This window comes from Poecilia formosa, unplaced genomic scaffold (genome assembly GCF_000485575.1).
Source record: "Poecilia formosa unplaced genomic scaffold, Poecilia_formosa-5.1.2 Scaffold178, whole genome shotgun sequence".
Lineage (NCBI taxonomy): Eukaryota > Metazoa > Chordata > Actinopteri > Cyprinodontiformes > Poeciliidae > Poecilia > Poecilia formosa.
The window spans coordinates 297,588-319,092 of record NW_006800117.1 but is presented as its reverse complement, the minus strand read 5'-3'; the positions used below and the strand labels follow the sequence as shown (position 1 = coordinate 319,092).

At 38.8% G+C, this 21,505-nt stretch overlaps 1 protein-coding gene across 2 annotated transcripts in view; it reads right to left on the bottom strand.

Annotated features, from left to right (window-relative positions):
- Positions 1 to 775: 775 nt before the first annotated feature.
- The window catches only part of mboat2a (membrane bound O-acyltransferase domain containing 2a), a 27,757-nt gene continuing 7,027 nt past the window's right edge, over positions 776 to 21,505 (bottom strand). Inside the window, exons 2-13 of one of the 2 annotated variants that reach the window (XM_007565530.2) lie at positions 15,668 to 15,813; positions 14,241 to 14,318; positions 11,945 to 12,040; positions 11,145 to 11,200; positions 10,038 to 10,095; positions 8,785 to 8,971; positions 7,554 to 7,746; positions 6,941 to 7,044; positions 6,801 to 6,865; positions 5,921 to 6,053; positions 4,728 to 4,879; positions 776 to 3,442 (exon numbers count right to left, since the gene is read on the bottom strand). In XM_007565530.2, the coding sequence (XP_007565592.1) occupies positions 3,277 to 3,442; positions 4,728 to 4,879; positions 5,921 to 6,053; positions 6,801 to 6,865; positions 6,941 to 7,044; positions 7,554 to 7,746; positions 8,785 to 8,971; positions 10,038 to 10,095; positions 11,145 to 11,200; positions 11,945 to 12,040; positions 14,241 to 14,318; positions 15,668 to 15,813 (1,434 nt within the window). In that variant the 3' untranslated portion in view covers positions 776 to 3,276. Of the gene's footprint in view, positions 3,443 to 4,727; positions 4,880 to 5,920; positions 6,054 to 6,800; positions 6,866 to 6,940; positions 7,045 to 7,553; positions 7,747 to 8,784; positions 8,972 to 10,037; positions 10,096 to 11,144; positions 11,201 to 11,944; positions 12,041 to 14,240; positions 14,319 to 14,480; positions 14,593 to 15,667; positions 15,814 to 21,505 lie in introns of those variants that run through there. The other variant, XM_016678296.1, reaches the window with a different exon arrangement.

Genomic DNA, 21,505 nt, shown 5'->3' with positions numbered 1-21,505 from the left:
AAAACAAGAATAAAAACATAATATTATGAGAATTAGGTTGTACAAGGATAAATACTCATATTACAACAATAAAGATAAAATTTTACCAGAAGGAAGCTGTGCCATTACAAGAAAAAGCTTAAAAAAGCAAAGCAGTTTCTGTTTCTGACAAGACTACCTGTCATGACTGGATTTTTTTTTTTTTTTGTAAAGTGCCCAGAGATATTTGTTGGGCATTGATTATATACCGGTAAATAAACTGAATTTGATTTAATTATTCTTCCTGGAGTATTCTAATTACCTCCTTTTCCAAATATATGACCTTATTTTGGAAATACAACTCAATTCTAGAATTATGACTTTTTTTCCTCATATATTTATGAATTTATTCTTGTAGATCTTTTTTCTTGCAATGACTTTTAGCTTTGCTCTAGTGCTCCAACACATTATTTAAAATTTTTTCAGCTTAGAGTTGCAGGCACTACATGTAGCATGATAACCACAGGGTAGGGGCGGCTGTCTTGGATCTCGCAGTCTGTGTGAGAAAACTTCTCAAACACAAACTTTCAAAGGGAAGTTCAGCCGATTTTCTCAGTTTTACAAACAGAACGAGTTATTTGCAGTTTTACATGTAACAGAAAACATTTATCCTAATATTTACATGATTTTATTTTCATATATTGTAAATAGTCTGTTTTTAATGCACATTTTGAACAAAAGATGGATGCATGTCTAATTAAAAACTGATATTTTTCCTCACTAGAAAAAAAAGGAAAACATTTCCACATCAAACAGGTTTAGTGTTTAAAAATAATTTCTCTTTATTTCGCCACATCAGAATGTACTCCACTGTTATACAAATAGTTTGATAAATTTCCTTCTGACACAAAAATACCCATTATGTTAGTCTGGCGCGCAAACACACACACACACACACACACCCCTACACACATTCTCTAAAACAAGATGCGCTGTTTCTGATTTGGCACTTTGGACGTATGGAGCCGTTTGCATTGATCTGCTGGTATGTGTGGCCATGCAGTGCTGCAGCCGCTGCGTTTGTAGCGACGGCGTCTCTCCTCTCGCCGGTGGGCTACAGAACATAGGTTCCTTTGAAAACACGATCAACATCGACAGACCACAGGAAATGGTAAACACACAGAGTTATGGCAGGAACATGAAAATGTTAGAGAAAAAAACCCACAAACAGATCCACACTGAAAGACTTCACTTCTGCTGCTTTGTAGCTTTTTAAATAATCCGTAACTTTAAAGAAGAATAACAGGAACCATCAGTTTCAATCTCTTTTATATTATTTTAACAGAAATACCTCCTGAAACAGAACCAACATCATATCAGAAATCTGGAAGGCTTCAGATGAAGATGCAGCAAAAACAGCAAAAGGAAACAGTGTCTCATTCACCCTACAGTAAAATGCACCCTGACCCGAACATTAGACGCTCACAATATAAAAATAAAACCGTTCACGGCACCGGCTGGCTCTGGACTCCAGAGGTCACATCATGTTTTAATAAAAAAATATCACATTTCCTCAGAGATTTATGCATTTAGCACACCAACACATTAATCCAATTAGATTGCGGTTAGATTTTTAAGATAAGAAGCTAAACAATCAAAAAATTGATGGAAATAACACAGTTAAAGTTTAACATTTTTTTTACATTTCATCTTGTTACATTTAGAAACTCTGGGATATTTTAATGGGATGTCCTTTGATGAGGCAACATAAAGTAGTGAATAACCATGAAGTGGAATAAACTGCGTCATTTCTTAAAGTGTTAAACCAGACAAGGAGAACATCCAATGAAGAACATGTGTTGGAATGGCCTAGTCAAAGTCTGAAATTAACTGGAATTGAGAATCTGGGGCATGACTTGGACAACAGTTTGAGTTTATAATAGGCTGGTAGAGACTCAACAAAAGGTGAATTACTGACTCAGGCAGGCAGAATAATACAACGGAGGATTAGGAATAAAACCAAAAATGGGAGGAGGTCATGTGATTAATTTAACTTAAAATAAAAAAAATTGTTTTTTTATGTTAGAAAGTTGCAACTTTGTGAGAAAAAATTGATGATTTTCTATGATTAAAGTCATAAAACGACTGATTTTAGAACTGAACTCGAGCAGCAGGCCGTTTTTAATGGGTTCCCAGCCCGACCCAGAGAGGTAAGTGGTACATCTGGGCTCTTTGCCCGTGTCAGCTCGACATTTTCCAGGTCCAGAATCCCCGTGAACGCCTCGATCAGGATGCAGGAAACCAGAGAGGAAGAAGCTGCAACATCCTGGACCCAGAAGATGTTCTGATGCAGATCAAACTCTGAGCTTGTCGGGTTTGGAACCTGTTAAAAACTGCCTGCTGTCACTTTTAAATTTGTAACTTTATGCTTTTAATCATGAAAAATTATCATTTTCCCCCTGGAAATGTACAACTTCACAGCAAAAAGAGTTTTTTTTAGTAAATATGGGAAATTAATCTAGAAGTTTCTGATCTGCAATGGCCCAATGCATAATAAATAAAAAACTGATTAAGAAAAACGCGTACCAGTTTTTTTTCCACTTCATAATTATTCACTACTTTGTGTTCATTTATCATATAAAAAGTCCAATTAAACCCATTTTAGTTTGTGGTTGTAACATTTCAAAATGTGTGAGAAAATGTGTGTTTGGAAAAAAACGGAAGCCTGTTGTGAGAAAATCAAAACTCCCTTTAACCGTTTGTCAAATAAACTCATGGATCGAAAAAACACAGAACCAAACAGAAATCCAGAACAGAAAACTCTCCTCTCTCTGTCGTTTTAGAGCCAAATCTTCCCAAAAAGAAAAAAACATTAAGAATGTATTTCAAATAGTGTCGTCACAAACAGCTAAATACGAAACGCACAACGTGAACTCTGCTCAAAGATTTTTAAAAAATGAAGAAATGAAACTATTCAAAGATCATAAGGCTTGTTCAAAGTTGGCAGCTGATAATAAAGTTTGTTTCTTTCAAATGGACAAACTTCCTGTTCCAATGACAAAAACCCTCCACATACTTCCTGTCTGCCCTGAGGAACTCCACCCATCCTACCGACCTCACCTGTAGAGTACATAGAGGGTTTAAGGCAGCGCGAAAGTCACCAGATTACTTCCTGTTTGTCCACGTCAGCAGAGTGACGGCTGTCCTCCATGTTGCTACTAGAAGTTTTCTGTTTTTTCCTTAGAGTGTTTTTTGGGTTCTTGGTTAGGTAATGGGACCCGACCCGGTCCAGTTGTAGCTTGTGACGTGGCGGCGGTCTCATGTGGATTTGTCTTTCTGGTTGCAGTTGTTGTCTGTGCTGCTGTGGTCGCGCTGCTCATCCTGCGCAGCGTCTTCCTTCGCTCTGGCCTGCAAGCGTCTCGATTTGACGGGCAGAACCAGAACCACGAGGAGACACAGGAGGTGCAAGCAAAAGTACCACGAGCTGCAAAGACAAAAAAACTGCATCATGAATGGCATTTTAGCAAAATCTCTAGATTATCACAGTTTGTTGACAGTTTTTGATTCCAAAATGGTGCAAAAATGGTTGAAACCAAACATTGGATTCAAGTGATGCTAACTCCCACCTGCAGGTGGCAGTATTTCTTACTCTGCTGCCTCTGTCTTACTTGATGCCAAATTATAGTCTGTGATTGATGCGGTATGTAACAAAAATCAAGCTAATTTAGTTAAATGGAAATAAACGACTGAAATAACACCGTAGCAGTGGTGGAAACAGCTAAGAAGTTAGTTATATTAACACTAACACACAAATTATAAACATTAGTTCCGCTAACGCTAAACAGCTACAACCTGCTACAACAGTATTTAGCAGAAGCTAACGCTAAAGCACTACGTCAACAGTATTAAAGCTAATGCTAAAGTGCTAACTTCAAATCAAATTATATTTGACATTGAAAGACTACAATCCTCAAAACCATTTTAATCTTGACAAAGTAACTTTCTACGTTCTGTATTGGCCTTAGATATTGTATTTATGTTTATTTATTCCTCTCTACTGCCTCTTTTTTTATTTTGTTCCTGTATGTTTCTTGGTTTAAATAAAGTTATTGGAGGGAAAAAAAGAGAGGACGTCAGGAGAGGAAGTGGAACTGCTGTCAATAAACAAAACTTCAGATGTCAAACTTTATCCAACTGAAAATTTACAAATGGGCAAATAAATTAGAATTTCAAAATTTATCCGAACAAAAATATTTAGGGGAAGCTAAGTGAGCTAAATGAAATTATTAGCGGTTTTGCAGAAGAGTGTTCACTGCCGCACCATATCAAGTATTTTGTTAGTATTTCATTAAAGCACACTCAAAAACCTACATGTTTCATCTATTGAATACATTTTATTCTTCCTGAAAAGGTTATAATAATAATAATTTCATAAGCTCAGTCTACAAGCAAGGAATCAGTGGGAACTGATGATGTCTTCTCATTTCTCTGTGAAATATTTCAACCATTTTATGAATTATGTGCCAAGAAGGAGGGCAAAGGTTAACCCTGAGGAAATGGCTCAAGGGTTAGCCTGCTTTCTTTACGCCACCTGTCTGGCAGCTAATCGCTAACAACCGGGTCTTTATGTCCCAGCACCGACTCGGCCCATTTTATTTCCTTCCATTAATCTGTCTTGTTAACCATTGCAGCCTCCCAGCAGAGATCCAGACGATTAATTCCTCTCATTCCCAGCAGAAGTTAGCGGTTAAAATATAAACAACACGTACCTGTAGAACTTTAGCGAGGGTCCAACAGCGAGCAAGACGAACGGCACCACCGTGTAACAAATGGCAACCTGCGTGCTAGCCCACGTGATGACATCATAGACGCGTTTGTGCGAGTCGGAGACCAAGAAGTACGGTCTGATGTTGTGCCGTACCTAAAGGAGGGGAACATGTTTAAAACTTTAAATTGCATCCATTCAGTTCCTAGAAAACTACAGCAAACGAGCTAAATGACCCGGTTTGACGAGTCAAACATGTCTGCTCATTAAAGGAGCATCTCCCGTTTCTCTATCTGAGGCTGAAGACAGAAGGATCATTATCTTTAGGCAGTAACTGGGTCAGCATTTTCTAGGTCAGGGGTGTACAAACTTTTAGTAACAAAAAATAAATGAAAATCCAGCAAATAAAGTAATCTATTTTTATTTTTACAAAAAGGGAAACAAAAAAAGACAAGAAAATAGAAAAGAAATTTTTTAATTTATCTGATTTAATTTCTCCTGTAGGACAGGAGTTTCATTAATCAATTTCTCATGTATCCCTTTTATATTTACCCATTTTTCATTTAACATTTGTTTGAAAAAAAAATAATTTTCCCATTTTCCAATTTCCCTTATTAATTTAGAATTTCCTTATTTTTTTATTTATCACATTCTATTTTCCCCTCAAAACTCGGAAAAAGAGGGAAAAGAGGCAGGTCATCAGGCTACACCTTACCCAATTGGTTGGTTAGCGTCACCTGTACTTTGCTTCAAGAAAGATGGCGACCTACTACCGGGTTATCAATAAGCTGAAGCTCATTAACTTCATTAGAAAATAGTGTTATTACTCCTGACTTTACTTTCCGTGTGGCCGCTCAGACAGAACGTGTTTCAGCTGGCGGCTCTCATGGACTCAGAGCTTCACCGTCGGGAGTTTTTATAGTTTGGACGAAGCAGCCGCTGAAGTTGGCTTACGACTGAAAATTCGGGACACCTTCGTAGCTACCAGCTGTCCAAAATCGGAATAAAAGTCCTGTCGTGTGAGCCAGGTGTTTGAAGGGCTAAATATAAATGCACACCACCCTTTTCAGATTTTTTTTTCTTTTTTCATTTTTGGGGAGAACTGCTTTTCTCTTCCAGCAACCGGGATGTGGATTTCTGAAAATTTCAAGTAGATTCTGGAAAGCCTTCGGTGCTGAAGGAGGAAAGTGAACTCACGGCGCGGGCGGCCATTGTCATCCCGATGCCGGTGACGAAGGTCAGGTAGTAGCCGGGGTAGACACCGTGCCACATGGCCGACAGCAGGAAGGTGGCGGTCGTCGGGTTGACGGGGCAACGCTCATAGCAAACTCTGAGGAAGACAACACAGTGCATTCAGGGCTCATGGAAAAATCAGGAAATATCAGCAGAAATAGCTAAGCTAGTTAGCAAAGTTACACTTTTACTCAGAGGTTTATGGGGATAAACCCATTTTAATTTAGAGATTTTAACAAAAGGGAAATTACTATGCAAAACTATACGTATAGGCTCAAATAAATAAATACATTTTGAATTGAATATTAGTGGGAGTGCGTTTATATATTTAAGTCTATTTCAGGCGTCAGCAACCCTTTATAATCTAAAGAGCCAACAAAAAAAAACTAAATTAGAAGAATTGTTACATATTTGTAAAAAGATGGTGTATTATTTCATAAAAATATTTATTACAGGATGTTTTTGTGTCATTTGAAAGGAACCATCATCTTATTTCTACTTTTAGGTTTTAAAATAAAGAAAAATAAACCTTCTTATTTATGGACTGATTTTCTTCTATTTTAATATTTGTAGAAAATTATAGGAAACAAATATTACATATAGTTTTATTGTCATTCTGATGTGGAAATTAAAAATAGCTGTTATTGTTATATCTTAATTTAAAACTTTATGTTGTTCTTCATTGTTTTTAACTCTGTGCAGAATACAGGAAACCCCACAAAACAATCAAAACCTGTTCAAGAAATTAATTTAAGTTGTGTGTTGCAAAATAATTCCAAATCTCCCATCCAGAAAACGATTAAAATGCATCATAAAAACGCAGAAATAAAAATAATCCTGTTACCTTTTCAGCCACTGAGCTGTCTGAATGTTCCAGTTGTCTAGAAAGAGCTTGAAACTTGTGGCAAACTGAAAGGAAACAATAAAACTTCAGGAATCAGATGGAAAGGAAATCCAAAAGGTAAACGAACGACGTCGCCGAACCTCGATATCCAGAATCCTGAGGTTGGAAATCAGGTCCCAGCGCGGCGAGCCATCTGTGTCGTAGCCGTTGAAGCCAAACCCGGCTGCGTTGTTGATGGCATCGGCTGCAGACACACAAACAGGAGATTCCTCATGAAATACAATAGGGTGCAGTTCTCACATCAACACTAGATGGCAATGTTGCACTGGGAAATGATTTTACATAAAAATACTTTTTAATTCTGTTGGTCAGGGAGTTTATTGTGATAATTACATTTTTGATTTGATGGCATAATAATGCAAGAACACATTCTCAAAGATCAATAAGCTTTAAATTCTAATGGGCATTTAACACAGGAACTGGGAGACATTTAAAATCTGAAAGTAAATAAGTAAAACAACCAAAACAACAAATAAAATGAATCATAAGTCTCTGGTCATAAGCACCACACTGAAGACTTTTATCATCCAGTTTTGGCAGAAACGGAGAAAAGAAAATAACAGATAAATCTGTTTTAAAACAAAACAAGCAACCTTGTTTTAATTTACAATACGATTAATTGATTAATGGATTTACTGCTTATTGCGTCAGGCCTAATTTCACAACACAGGTTGTAGTTTCAGGTTTCCTCACCTAGAGTCCACACAAAGTAGTATTTAGGCCTGAGCGCCAGCATGGCCAGGTAAAGGTAGACGACCTGCAGGTAAAACGGCGTGGTGCTGACGAAGTGCTCGTCTATGGAGTGGTCGACCGGGAGCAGCCGGTAGAGTGACAGGTAGGTGGTCAAAGAGATGGCGCAGGTGCACAGCTTGGACACCACGGCGCGCTGGGAGGACATGGAAGGAAAAATAAAAACACTTCGTTTATCTGACGATGAATCGCTTTATTATGGATCAGGTGGAGGAAAGGAGAGGCTTCTCATTCACAGACTGGTTACTGTAGATGGGGACTCTGTGGTTTCATTTCCATTTTGGGTTTTTACTGCTTCTAAAAACAACCCGAGTTGAAGTTTTTTTGGTATTCTTCTGAATGTAACATCACAAATCATCAGGCACTGACCCTCACCCAGTGACCCCAGGCAAGACCAGCCCGTTACCTAGCAACCCCACAAAGTTCCACTCGTTACCTAGCAACCAAAGCAGAGCGCTAGCACAGTTGCTCAGCTGGTTTTACCACCCTAAAAACAGCTCATTCTGAAAAGACCAGACTGAAATCTCATTATCTGAGAATCATTTTATAGGGAAAAAAAATATGATGAAAGTGTTTTGTATAGGCCATAAATCTATGCTAATCAGTTCAATGGAGAACAACAGGCCACTTCTAAAGAACCAAACCAGTTATTAATAAATATACTTCTAAAAATCAAAAAAATGCAAACTTGCATTCATCAAACAGTTGTTCCTGTGGAGATGCTCCATGAAATCAGGATGGAAACTGAAAAGACTGACATTTTAACAGTCAGTGAATGCAGCATATTAAAAGGGAAAGTATTTATTTTCCAGGCACAAAGTGGCGTTTCACATTAAAATCAAGCAATTATATTACCTTCAGTTGATGTAAAGACGCCACACACATCAAATATGCCTCAATTTAATGCCTTGAAATTGGGCCTCTGTCTCTTTAAGAAGCTCCTGAAAAATATTTTTTCTTCTATTTTCTTGCATTATTGGCCAAAACTGGCAAATCAAAGTAGAAGAAAGGACAGAAATGCTGATAACTGAAGCTCCACTTTATGTTTTATTTAAACCTTTGCTCTAAAAAAAGCCTCAAAGTTTCAGATTTAATGACTGTTTAGCTTGACAGCCTTTTCTGTTTGAGTCATTTGAGCTGATTTAAGGTGAGTGGATCTGGATCCGACCGGTACCTTTGGTGAAGGCTCGGGCTGCTTGGCCTTCCCGTTCTCCTTGCCGTTAGCGTTCTCCTGGTGGCGGCGCTGGTACGACGTCCCCTCCATGAAGGCCATATAGTCGTTGTAGGAGCAGGTAGGTCCCGCCAGGATGCCCATGAAGTTGCAGTTGTAGCTCAGGTACTCCAGCAGGCTGGGCATCCGGCTGAGCAGAACAGGAGACGCTCGTTATCAGGATGTGAAGCGACAGAAAAGCACAAATAAGCAAAACTCTGAGCTAATCCCAAATAAAACTTCCTGTTTGCTGCAGGTTTTCTGTGGCGCAGAGTGTTTCTGAACATCAATTTTTAAATTTTACCACAAATTCTTAAAGGGCCGGTATTATGCTAAATCAACTTTTTTCAGCTTTTCATCAAGATTTTCTCTTATCAAAAACAAACATGGAGTGTTGCTTTGACTTTTCCTGCATGTTTGAGAAATCCTTTAATCTCCATGACAACCATTCAGCTATGAAAAACACCTGGTTGGACCTAGCCTCGCCTTCGAGATGCAGCTCCTCCCTAGAGCTGCAGTTTCCAAGCTTCAACCTCACACAGCAGCTCCTTCAGACTAGCCAGCAGCAATTAGCAAACACCTGGTGGAATTGCACAACTGCCGAGCTCATTATAGGAGCCACTTCTCTGGTAAAAACGTTGTTAAAGGGTTATTAGAGGAGCCATGTTGGGATGACTTCCTGAAGGCAGAGTTTAAGAAAGAGCAGGAAGTTCTTAAAGAGACAGATGTCCAATTTCAGTGTGTTAAATTACAAAGTCAAATTTATATTAGCCATATTTGATGTACACAACATTTTTAAAACAACTGAAGGAAACAAAGTTATTTGATTATTCTATAAAATGTCACTATGCCTGGAAAACACATAATACCGCCTCTTTAATGGAATTTAGGTCTCGACTTTGACTAGGCCATGCTTTGAGTTGAGCCGTTTCACTGCAGCTCTGGCTGTGTATTCATGTTAATAAAGGAAGTCCCGCCTCGTAGCGTGAGCGGCGTTGTTGCAGCAATATTTCATCTCCATCAGAGAAGATTTGAGAGGGAAAACAATCCGCAAAGCAGGAAGAACAGATTACAGGCATTCCCGTAAAATGATTCACCGACAGCAGCCGGCGAGAACACCTTGATTAAAACACCACCAGAGCGCAGGCTTACACTCTAAAACAGACAAGATGTTAAATTCAACCGTCGGAGCATTAAAACATACCTTAGTCACATACCTGATAGCTAGGTATTTCTGACTGGGAGTCAGCTGTCCTTCCCTGCGCTTCGACAAACCTGCACACACACACACACACACTAGCATGATGCACGCTGCGAAACACATTCAGGTTTAACAGTCAAGGTGTTCAGGATTCAGAGGGCAGCCGTGATGACGGAGCAACATAAACATGAGCAAAAGGTCATGACCTCCAGAGATCGCTTTATTGTTGGAGACCGGCAGCTTTTCAGTTCATTGGGCGCAAAAACCAAAACTGTTTAAATAAAACTACGCTTCATTAAGACTAACATTCACCAAACCTGAAGAGGAGTTTCACTTTACACATGACTTAAAGGGAAATTAAAGGAATGAACTGTAAAAAATTGATAAAAGAATGATAAAAAGTAAGGGCTGGGACTTTACTGAGTTGATTTTGATTAATTTAATGACCTAGATTTTAGCTCAATTAACTGAACTTTTCTTTTTTACATAAAAAAACTCCCAACTGGAACCTTTGAATTCGTTTCTGGTACACGCACAAGCTACACATGCTAACAACAGCGATGTTAGCGCTCCTCTCGGCTCACTGGAGGCTCATCTCTGCTTCAGAAACCGATCTGATTAGAAATACTAGTGTTGTGTTCAAGTTGTGCTAAAAGGAGTTAGCCTCTCACTGAAGCGATTCAAGGCTAAAGTAGCATCTCAATGCTAACCATGTAGCAGCTAATGCTAATGTCTAAAATAACCTGAATTGTAGAATAAAAACAATAAATATCTCTGTTGTTGATTTCATGCGTCTGTTTATTCAGTAATTTAGCAGCAAAAAGAGGTTTTTGAATTGAATGAGTTGCTTATTTTCTCAATTAAAATCCGATTGATTAATTACAGACATTTTAATCGACTCCTAGTTTACAGCCTGTTGGAGCTCAATCTGCGGCCTCAGGAAACTGTTGGCCATAAACCCATTACATAACGGCGCCTGTGCTCTCTTTCTGCTCCACTGGTCGGCCGATCGAGCCGTCTCAAAAATAACATTTTATTTTTTTAACTCCTCAGAGAATCAAAGTGGCACTTTCACTTCTGCCTCATCTGGCGCTTTAGGAGCAGGAAGCCGCGCGCGTCTTACCGTCATGGATTTCAAACGCCATGCTGGTGATCTTCTGGGTTATAACCATCATGGGCCTGAAAAGCAAAACAAGCAAACAACATTTATGACATTTATTTCTGTTTGATTCAACATGAAGTACAAATTAAATGGGAAAAATTATGACCATTTTAGACACATTTTTTGTCCGATTTCAGCGACAGACATATTTTGATTTATGCACAATTTTGTGTTCTTCATCACTTAAAATCCCAGTAAAATACATTAAAGCCTGAATATTTCTGCTAGAAATGACTCATTTTCCAGGTGTTAGTCATTTCAGCTAATAAAAGCTTTCCTGTTATCCTCATTTTGTTTTGTTTTGTCGTCCACCTAATGGGCTCAGATACCAATTAGCCCAGTAATAGCAGCAACAGAACCAGCTGCAACAGTATCCTTACAGTGGGAAGTTCCCTCCTGGATAATTAGGGGCTTTTTTAACTTCCTGTTGCTCTTCCTTCCTGCTCCTCTTCCTCATGGCTCTAAGAGTGTTGCACTAGTCATCTCTCTGCTTCTTCTTCTTGCTAGTATCAGCAGAATAAATCCACGCATAATAAATGACCAAACAGAGGCGTTCGGTTCAGAGAAGCATATTTGATTTGACATTTTGAAGCCAAACAGACGGACGGCCCATTTGGGTTTGCGTTACGTTGCTTAGCAACCAGCCTCCTCCAACCTGCAGGCCGTCTAGCGAAGAGGGAACTGACTCGGCGCTTCCAGCGTCATTTAGGATGTTTCATGTAAAGATTTTATTTAAAACGTGCAGTGGTAGAGAAGCTCACCCAGTGAAATCTGCAGAGTACATGCCGTAGTCGAACACGTAGACTCTTGTGATCTGACAGAGGATCAGGTAACCGAGGGTGACGATGAAGCAGTACCTAAAGAAACAGAAACAACAGAGACATGCTTTTTCTTTTGCATCCTTCACAATAAATATTGTAAATACAGTCACATATGTTCGCCTTCAAAGGGTCAGTGTTAAACATTTTCCAGGCACATGGCGGCCATTTTACAGCACAATCAAACAAATATGTTAAAGAAATGTGACTTTGTAATTTAACGCCTTGAAATAAGGGCCTCTGTCACTTTAAGACACTCCTGCTCCGCCTCCAGGAAGCCATCCCAACATGGCTCCTCTATTAACCCTTTAACAACATTTTAGTCACTGAGTCGTAGCTCCTAACATGAGATATTCAAATGTTTGCTAATTGTTGCTGGCTAGTTTGAAGGAGCTGAGTGGGGGAGGAGCTGCACCTCGAAGGCGGGGCTACGTCCACTCAGGAGTTTTGCACAACTGAATGGTTGCCATGGAGATTAAGGGATTTCTCAAATTGAAAAATGAACTAGGGCTCTATAAAATCTGCTTTTTTTTTCTAAATGTTGATTCATTTTCCTCAAATTCCACTGTTTCTGTTTTAATTTTTATGAATTACATTTTTTTAAATTAGGAGTTAGCATCACTTAAATTCAATGTTTGCGACTGTTTTTGTAGGAAATTTGTAACAAACTCAGTTATGTTTTAGCACAGAAAAATGCTGAGATCTAAAACAAAGTTTTATTTCAAATTGTAGATAAAAGAGTAAATTTCAGCCCCCCAAAATTTTTTTCTCAAATAATTTTGAGCAAAAAATTTCTGAGTTTGAAAAGTTGAAACTTTTTGACTTTCGAAACTCAGGAATTTCCTTTTTTTCAGAAAATTTCTGAAAAATGTGGTCTTTTTTTGTTGTTTTTTGCTTTCTCTCTGCAGTGGCCCTGACATGCTGTGGAAAGTATTTGATGATTTTGTGTGAATTTCTATGAAAAACTGAGGGACTGAGAAGTGCAGGTGAATTTTATTATTAAATGACTGCACTCAGTTTTACATTCTTTGCATATGACATTTTTTAAAAAACGTTACTAAAGTCTTTTACTCTTATTTTTCTCTGCATGTGGATGACTTTTTTCATCACTTTGCTGCTGAATCTCTTCACTGTGGGACCGTAAAGGATATTTGTGTTGACTAGATTTACTGCCTGTGAGCCGGCAGCATTCCTCGCTTTGCTGCAACTTGTTTGCTCAATTAGTCAAATAGAGGAAATTTGCATCAGACCGAACTGTGAAGCAGCAGATCACAGTGAATTAATGTTGTAAATCCTCAACAAATAGAGAATAATTGTTTAAATTACATTAAATTGGCTTTTCCTTTGTTTGTCCCAAACCAGCGCTTCCCATAAAGTCCTGTTGTTTTTTGTTTTTAAGAGTTTCACAGATTTTTGTGCTTCTACTTGGCAGATATAAGTGAAGAGAGATTAGATTAGATTAGATTAATAGGTAGATAGACAGACAGACAGACAAAGACAGAAAAAAAATCAGAGTGAAGAGGCAGAAAAACAAAGAAAACAGAAATAAACAAAGAAAAAAGACAGAAAGAAAGAAGCTCAGTGCGATTAGCTGTGAATATTTCTCCACATCTTTCTTCCATTTCCTGCCTCCGTTTATTTTTCTGCTCTTATGCAGAAAAATAACAGCTGATAGACTCAGTTTGTTTGGACCAGAACTTCATCATCTGCTCCACCTCCAGCTGGTGTTAAAGTATCATCAACAATATCTTCTAATAACTTATCACTATGCAGTCACATTTTCTGTCAACCTTTAGGCTGCCCTGCACCAGGCTCAGCTAGTTTCTGAGGGAACTTGCAGGCTTTGTCTCCTGTCGTCCAACATCAGTGTCTGACCTCACAAATGGAGCAGCTTCATGTTGAAATCTATAAATTAAGAATCCAGGATAGCAGACCATGGCATTACCATGGACTAAAAGGCGGTGGAAGTATCATGATGTGGGCTGTTTTGACGGGAAACGGGAAAATTACGACTAGAACGTAATAAAAAAAAATTTCAAAATCAGAACAAATAATTGTGTTCTGACGCCTGCTTTGCTAAAAGTGATGCTAACTCTGTTTATGAGGTTTATTTATAACTTTGGACTGGGCAAAATGAAGTAAAACCTGCACCAGTTTGTGTGTTTAAAAGTTCCTGCAGATTTGCACCGTCCTGGAGAAAGAACCATAAATGCTTCACTGAAAAATGTTGCTGTCTTACTTGTGCATGTGCTCCAGGCTGGCAAAGATCATCACCCCGTAGGAGAGGCCGCTCTGCACCAGAAAATGGACCGAATACCTTTAAAGACAAGACAAATGTCACACAAATATTACACAAACATATCAACAATTATTGAGCAATGCAGCAGGGTCCAGGCAGTCAGAGCACAGGAGAGAAATCTGAATTTATTTCAGCTAAACTCCTAAAAATTCATCCCTATGATATTGGAACAGGTTGCACCATCAGAGCGCCACAGGAGAGCAGAACCAAAGAAACACCGCGTCCAGCAGCGCCGTGATCTGACCGACGTCAAGCCCTGCAGCAGAGCAGAGACGCCGCTCTGAGTTAGCCGAGAGTCAATGCAGACAACGAGGAGAGGAGGAAACACGACGGCAAAACAAAAACAGGCGAAAACACGACGGCAAAACAAAAACAGGCGAAAACATGACAGCAAAATATGTGTTTCCAGGCACATAGTCCCATTATATAGCAGAACTGTCATTATGAAAATGATATATATATCAAATATGACTTAAAATAAATTTAACTTTCTGATTTAACAAGTTGAAATTGGGCCTCTGTCTCTTTAAAAGCTCCTGCTCTTTCTGAAGCTCCGCCTCCAGGAAGTCAAATAATAAAACACTTCATTTAATTTCAGCATCAAATTACTAGAAGCAGCAGGAATTTGAAACAATTTGACAAATAATCTTAATTTTTTAAACCTATTTTTAACCAGGAAAGTCCAAATGACTTTAAAATTCTCTTTTTAAAGGAAGTCCTGAACAAAAATAACTACCAGGGCTTTTTCTTATTAACCCAACTTATTCCTGGTAATCCTTGTGGTAACTTATATCTTAAGTAAAGTCACAGTAGCGCCACCTGGAGGCAAACCAAACTCTGAAAATTAGTTTTCATGACTTTGTGCTCAGCTAGAACACCGAATGTTGAATTAAATTTCTGTCAGCCTCATTCTGGTGCAGTAATGCTGCATTTCTCTGAAACATGGCGGCTGCAGGGAAATTAAAGTCAAATACAACCATTAAAATGTGCAGAACGTTTTTCACCCAGAAGCAAAAGTTAGACGTTCTTAGCTTTTCTGGTAGGAGGTTTCTCAGCCGCATCGATTTCTTAAAACTACGTGGAAAAATCATATTTTTTGCACCACGAGTCACATGATGAGCTACTGGATGTTACTACTGGCAGAAACGACAAAGAAACAACAGGAAATGGTAGGAGGATCATAGAGCTGCATGTTTTTTAATGACTTATCACATTAACAAACTTTTTCATGTGTGATTTTAATTGCTTTTCTTATTTAATGGAAACAGAAATTGAACAATTGTGTTTTTTTAACATTAGCAGATGACCGACAAAGTTTTTGTGCGTATTTCTCATGAAAATGCAGGATAAACATGGCGGCGCCTTACCAGCCGAAGCAGAACAGAGCCAAGTACAGACCCAGGAGGGTGGCCACCACATGTCTGATGAAGGGACTGGTTTTACTGGGATGGAGGTAGAGCCGGAACCACACAGCCATGAGCAGAGCGAACAGCTGACACGCCACGAAGTTCACCTGCACAGGAGCAGCAGAAGAAGAAATCCCATGAAAAACACTGAACTCCACGATTTCATTTGCATGAGAGGGATTAAAGCGACAGCCGGTTTCAGCTTCACTCCTAATGAGGCGTTACGTTTATTTACATAAAGCTTCAGCAACAAAGAGCTTTACATCATAAAAACATCATGAAGTCATGAAACAAGAAATAAACATTTAGGTGAGAGGCTAAACCAGGGACACAACATATCAGTATTATAATCAGTTTCCATGTTTTTTTTTCCTGTTAGTTTCTGTGTTATTTACAATCAGTTTACATGTTTTTAATCATAACTTTCTGAATTTTTTTTAGTCGGTTTAAGTGTTTCTACACTTAAACCAACTTTATATGTTGGGAGATGCAGCCCAACATATAAACTGTTTTTAACAGTTTATATGTTTTCAACATCAGTTTCCGTATTTTTGACGCCAATTTTAATGTTTTAATGTTTTTTTAGTCAGTTTCAGTGTGTTTTTATCATCAGATTTAGAGCTTTTAGGGATGCACTGATCCATTTTTTTCATTTCCGATACCGATATCTGTGGTTTAGTATCGGCCAATACCGATCAGATACAAAAACAGATAGAAAACCAGCAGAAACATAAGTGGAACAAAAACCATCAAACTCGGAATAAATCTATAAAACTTTTCACAGAGCCGTGAGTCTGATGTGAGGTGATCCGGTAGCCCTGCTGGTGTCACGTCGTGTTTATGTTTACGTCTCTGTGAGTCAGCACAAACTGGCTCAGGGAAGATCTTTAACATCCTGTGACGCTGTTCCTGTTAACCTCACACACACGGCGACACACACCTCCCAATTCAAAGGGAAACAAACACAGCTTCATGCAAACACAGGAGCATCACTGCAGCACATTAATTAGACATTAATTGCTATGAGATGAGATTAATGGGGAGGGGAAGGAGATGCAGCCCAACGTCTGTCTGCAGGTCACATGCTGACAAATTAAAGCGGTGAAACATTTTGTTTGTCCAAGACACATAAACGCTGAGGCAAGCATGCAGAGAACATGAAGCGTAACAAGTTTGTTCTCTTTTCCCTGTGAAAATGTTCAGCCGGTGAGCAAACAAAGGAAAGTTCAGAGGAAGAAAAATCCCCTTTTTATCCCTTAAATACATTTGTTTGTGCACTTGGTGTATAAAAGCTCAGTTCTTCTGCCCAGTGCTGCGTAGATATCGGTCATATCTTTGAATCCATTCAGTTTTTTTAACTGTTAAATTTCCAGCTAATCAACTTCATGAGTCCACAGTGACCACAAAGCAACAAGTCCAAATGTTGAGTGGCCGAGTTTATTAACCCACACAAGGATCAGAACCACTTTGAATTTCCTGGTTAGCTTTTATTTTAATCAGCAGAGAAAGTCCTCTTTGTTTACGCAGCGCATTTAGCTACCTCCGCTAGCATCACGAAGGATTTACAGAAAGATAAAAATACTCAGTTATATCTGAGGGAAAGATGCAAAAAAACACTAAAATTAGAAAATCCGTTATTTTAGACATGAATTTATTGCATGTTGCGATGACATCATTGTTTTGCTATCAAAACGCATCTTCTGCTAATGTTAGCAAACGCGTCTTGTGCTAATGTTAGCGCTGTGTGCTAGCTGTTAGCTCGCGGCGGCCTGCGCCTCATTTGCATTTAAAGAGACGGCACCAAGACAAGTTGCTCTCAAACGAACATTAAAAAGAGGAAAGCAGAGCAAAGCATCGCAGTTTCACTATACACAGACCACAAATGACTGATTTAAATGTGAAAAGGAAAGATTTAAAAGTAAGATTTGTTCACTTTAAGGTGCATCACATTCATGGCTTCATCTTCCTCAACCATCAACCAAAAGAAAACACAACTTTAATTTTAGTCACTTCTTAGCTCTAAGTAAAAAGAAATCTGGCACATTTGTGTTAAATAAGTTACATAATCCGGCTGAATGTCTAATTTTTGCCCATTTCTCAGAGAATGTAGGATAATGTAAAACTAAAGCTGCATGGGAACGTTTCTGCCCACCAGCCAAACATGGACAACGTTCGGCTGAGCGTAGAGTCAATCGGGGCGAAGCGGGCCCATCCCTGAACATCAGAGCGCTGCTTTGTTGGCGAAGGAATGTCATGTAGGAGAGCGAAGAGGGAGGAACAGAGGATCGTTCAGACCAGCAGCAGCTGCCGCAGATTTCTTCACAGTTTTCTGTGTTTGGCAAAAGCTCTAGCAAAATGTCAAACTTTACATCAAGCTGATGTGTCGTCAGCTAAGGCCCTTTTCCTGCAGCTAAATCCAACTAAAATCATCTTTTCTGGCTACAGATCCACCTGCAGAGCAGCCTGATAAAGAAGCTCCATGAAATTTGGATTTTCAACGACGCCTAATGAATTTCTGCAAAAAATAATCCAGGGGACATTTTTTAATGTGCATGAAACAAACCAAAGAGGGAGAAACACATCAGAAAATGGGAAAATTTATTTCTAATAAAATGTTCAGACTAATGCTGGCCTTAAAGTTAAACACCAATCTTGGTTTCTTTCCTCACTTTTTAAAAACACAGAAATTACATAAAATATCTTAATAGTTCAATAACTTTTTCTTTGAGTTCACCTGAATTCAACTTCAGAATAAACAAAACAAGATGGCAGTTCTTTTACATCAGTCTGAACCATGGAAACACGAGGAATGCTACAGCGGAAAAAATCTAATTTTCAAAACATTTAAATTACAAAAAAATCAATCGATAGAATTGATTTATTGTCCATCTGTAGTTCAGAAACAGGCAGCATGATGCAGTTCATATCAAGAATTAAAAATAACGGAGGATTTTAGGCGCGACACACTACACCAAATTGAGCTATGATGCTAATTAGATACATCAGGCAGTTAAGGAGTAAAACAGACAATCTTAGCTTCAATAAAATAATGCTGATTATTTTATTAATCAAAAAAGACTTTTAAACTGAGTCAAAAAGCATGAACAACCATTGCTTTTTCATCATAAGTTCTTTAAATACAGCATAATTTCGTTACTGAGATCTTAACTCATTTTGCAACATTAAATCAGTGTTACGAGTTTCATTTAAATATAACAGTCAGTGTTCATCCTGCAGCTAAACATAAACAATCTCTTTACCGTCATAAACGCTTTTATGGCCTGTTTAATGATAAAACATTTTGGTATAATAATTATTTGCTCATCAATATTAACATATAATTTCTAGTAATCTAAAGTAATCTTTTGATTCAAAGTTACATAATCAAAATACATGAACATATTTTACTTTTTCTACATTTTCATGCCAGCATCACTTGTTTCCGTTCCTTCATTGTCGAGTGTCGCTAAAAAGCTTCAAACCCAAAATAAGAAATAACTTTTAAAAAATACAGAAAGGTTTTAGTTTGCAGGGAAACAAAACATGGAAAAGTTCCAGAGACATGAAAACTTGCAGCAAGCAGATGTTTTTATGGTGCAGGAAGCGATAATCCGCAGCCGGCCGTTTCCTCCTGGCAGCAGCAGCAAAAAGCTCGGTAGCAAGACAAACCGGACACCGACGAGCTGAGGGAGAAATTCAGAAGGAGGGAGGAAGTAGTAAACGCGGTGGAAGACAGAGATAAGCTTCCTCGTCATTGTGTGAAATACTGAGCGCATGTGAGGAGGAGTAAAACAGCGAAGCCGCTTTACTTATTCTGCCATCAGCTCTGCTTAGCGCCGTGCCAAACGGGCTCTTCACATGCAGCATCCAACTGCTCGTTTCTTAATCTAACCCATCAGATTTCATGTCAGAGACGGTGAGGACGTGGAGCAAGAGAGGACGGGCAGCGCAGAGACAAACAGATGGATGATGAGTCACTTTGTTCCTCTGGGCAAATCTGTCTTTGTCTGAAACATCAGGAAGAGGCCGCGCCGTTAGCCCCGCATGGCTCCATGCTAACATCATGGCGTTCAGCTTCTCAAACATCACAGCAGTGATTTATTTATGAAAGATTCATACAACCTATAATTGGAGTCCATTTCATTCAGAGAAGCAACAAAGGGAACTTTCATGTTAAGCTTAGATTTGTTTTTAGTTTATTTATATTAATATCAAAGGTTTTGTTACCACTGGTACCAAAAAAATGGGGCAAAATGGTTCAGAAGCGTTTATTTATTTTATTAAAATAGTTAAAAAAGAGATTTATTATTTGGTGATTTCTTAAAGCTGTTTTCTAACGCTGTGGTTTTTCTTCACCACTGATTCAACATTCTCAAACTAAAAGTTTTCAAATTTTGTTCTTGCTGCTGCGGTAACAGCTGAATGTCTTTGAAGACTTGTTGCTCTTTTAACATGTTAAATGTAGAAAGAGGGAGCAAGAAATGTCTAAATTTGGATGTTGTTAGAAAGAATGTGAGCTTTTTCGCCTCGATATTTTACAAAAAAAAACTTGGAAGGAGAAAAAGTCACCCAAGGTCAGCAAACTGCTGAGAAAACTGTGTGAAATGCTGATAATTATGCAAAAATGAACCGGCTCGCCTCCAGCCTGAGTGTCCTTTCCATTAACATGTTTGTGAACTCGCCTTGTCAAAGATTAATTAACGAGAAGCTGCAGTCTGGAGGTTCCCATGGGGCAGGAGGAGATAATCATCCTAATAAAAGGGGCCTGTTGACTGGAACAGGGCACCTTTTCAATGGGGAAGTGAGCTGAGTGCTGTGGTAAGGACTATTCAAAACACACACACACATACACACACATGTTTGTGTTGCTATCTTTGTGGGGACTTTCCACTGACTTCCATTCATTTCTACAGCCTAAACCACCTTTACCCTTTTCCTAACCCTAACCATCACATACCTAACCCTAACCAACCAAAACTCAATTCATACCTTAGCCCTAACTCTGACCTCTGACCCAAAAACAGGGTTTCCCCTCGTGGGGACCAGGCTCCGGTCCCCACGAGGAGCGATTAGTCCCCACAACGTAGTATATGTCAGGAAAATCGTCCCCACAAGGTATTACAAACAAACGCACACACACACACACCTCTATAGACAGAGTTAGTAAACTCAGTCACCATTCCCTCCCGTCTCTGTGCAGCTCCATGTTTAGCATCGAGCCTCCGTCACTCACGCCGCTGGGTTTCTGTCTGTCTGTTTTTGTGCGTCAACACAAAGCAGGAGATGAATTTAGACCATCATTAGCATAAAATCCTCTTCTCCCCTTAGTGTTATTAAGTCAAAGCCTCCCTCCAGTTCGCCGCCACAGCTTTAGGGATTCATGCAGCTGCTGCCAGGATCAGGGCGAAGCATCAAAACACTCAATTTAAACTCAATCTGTGTCAAAAGTAGCTAAGAAAAGCAAACATGGCAAACTTTCTAAACCATCTGAGTCTGATGAGAACAGAGCAGGAAACAGCATTCGTGTCCAGGTTAGCGGGAGATCATTTTTCATTGAGCAATTTAATATTTTGGCTAACTTTTAGCGCACTTCTCCTAAACTAATTTATCCAGATAATTCCTTAAACACCAATTTATTTGGCTGTTTTGAAAACTTTCAGATTATTTAACATTTTTAGCATTAGCTTACATTAAATACAATGTTGATGTAGCGCTTCAGCATTAGCTTACATTAAATACAATGTTGATGTAGCGCTTCAGCATTAGCTTACATTAAATACAATGTTGATGTAGTGCTTT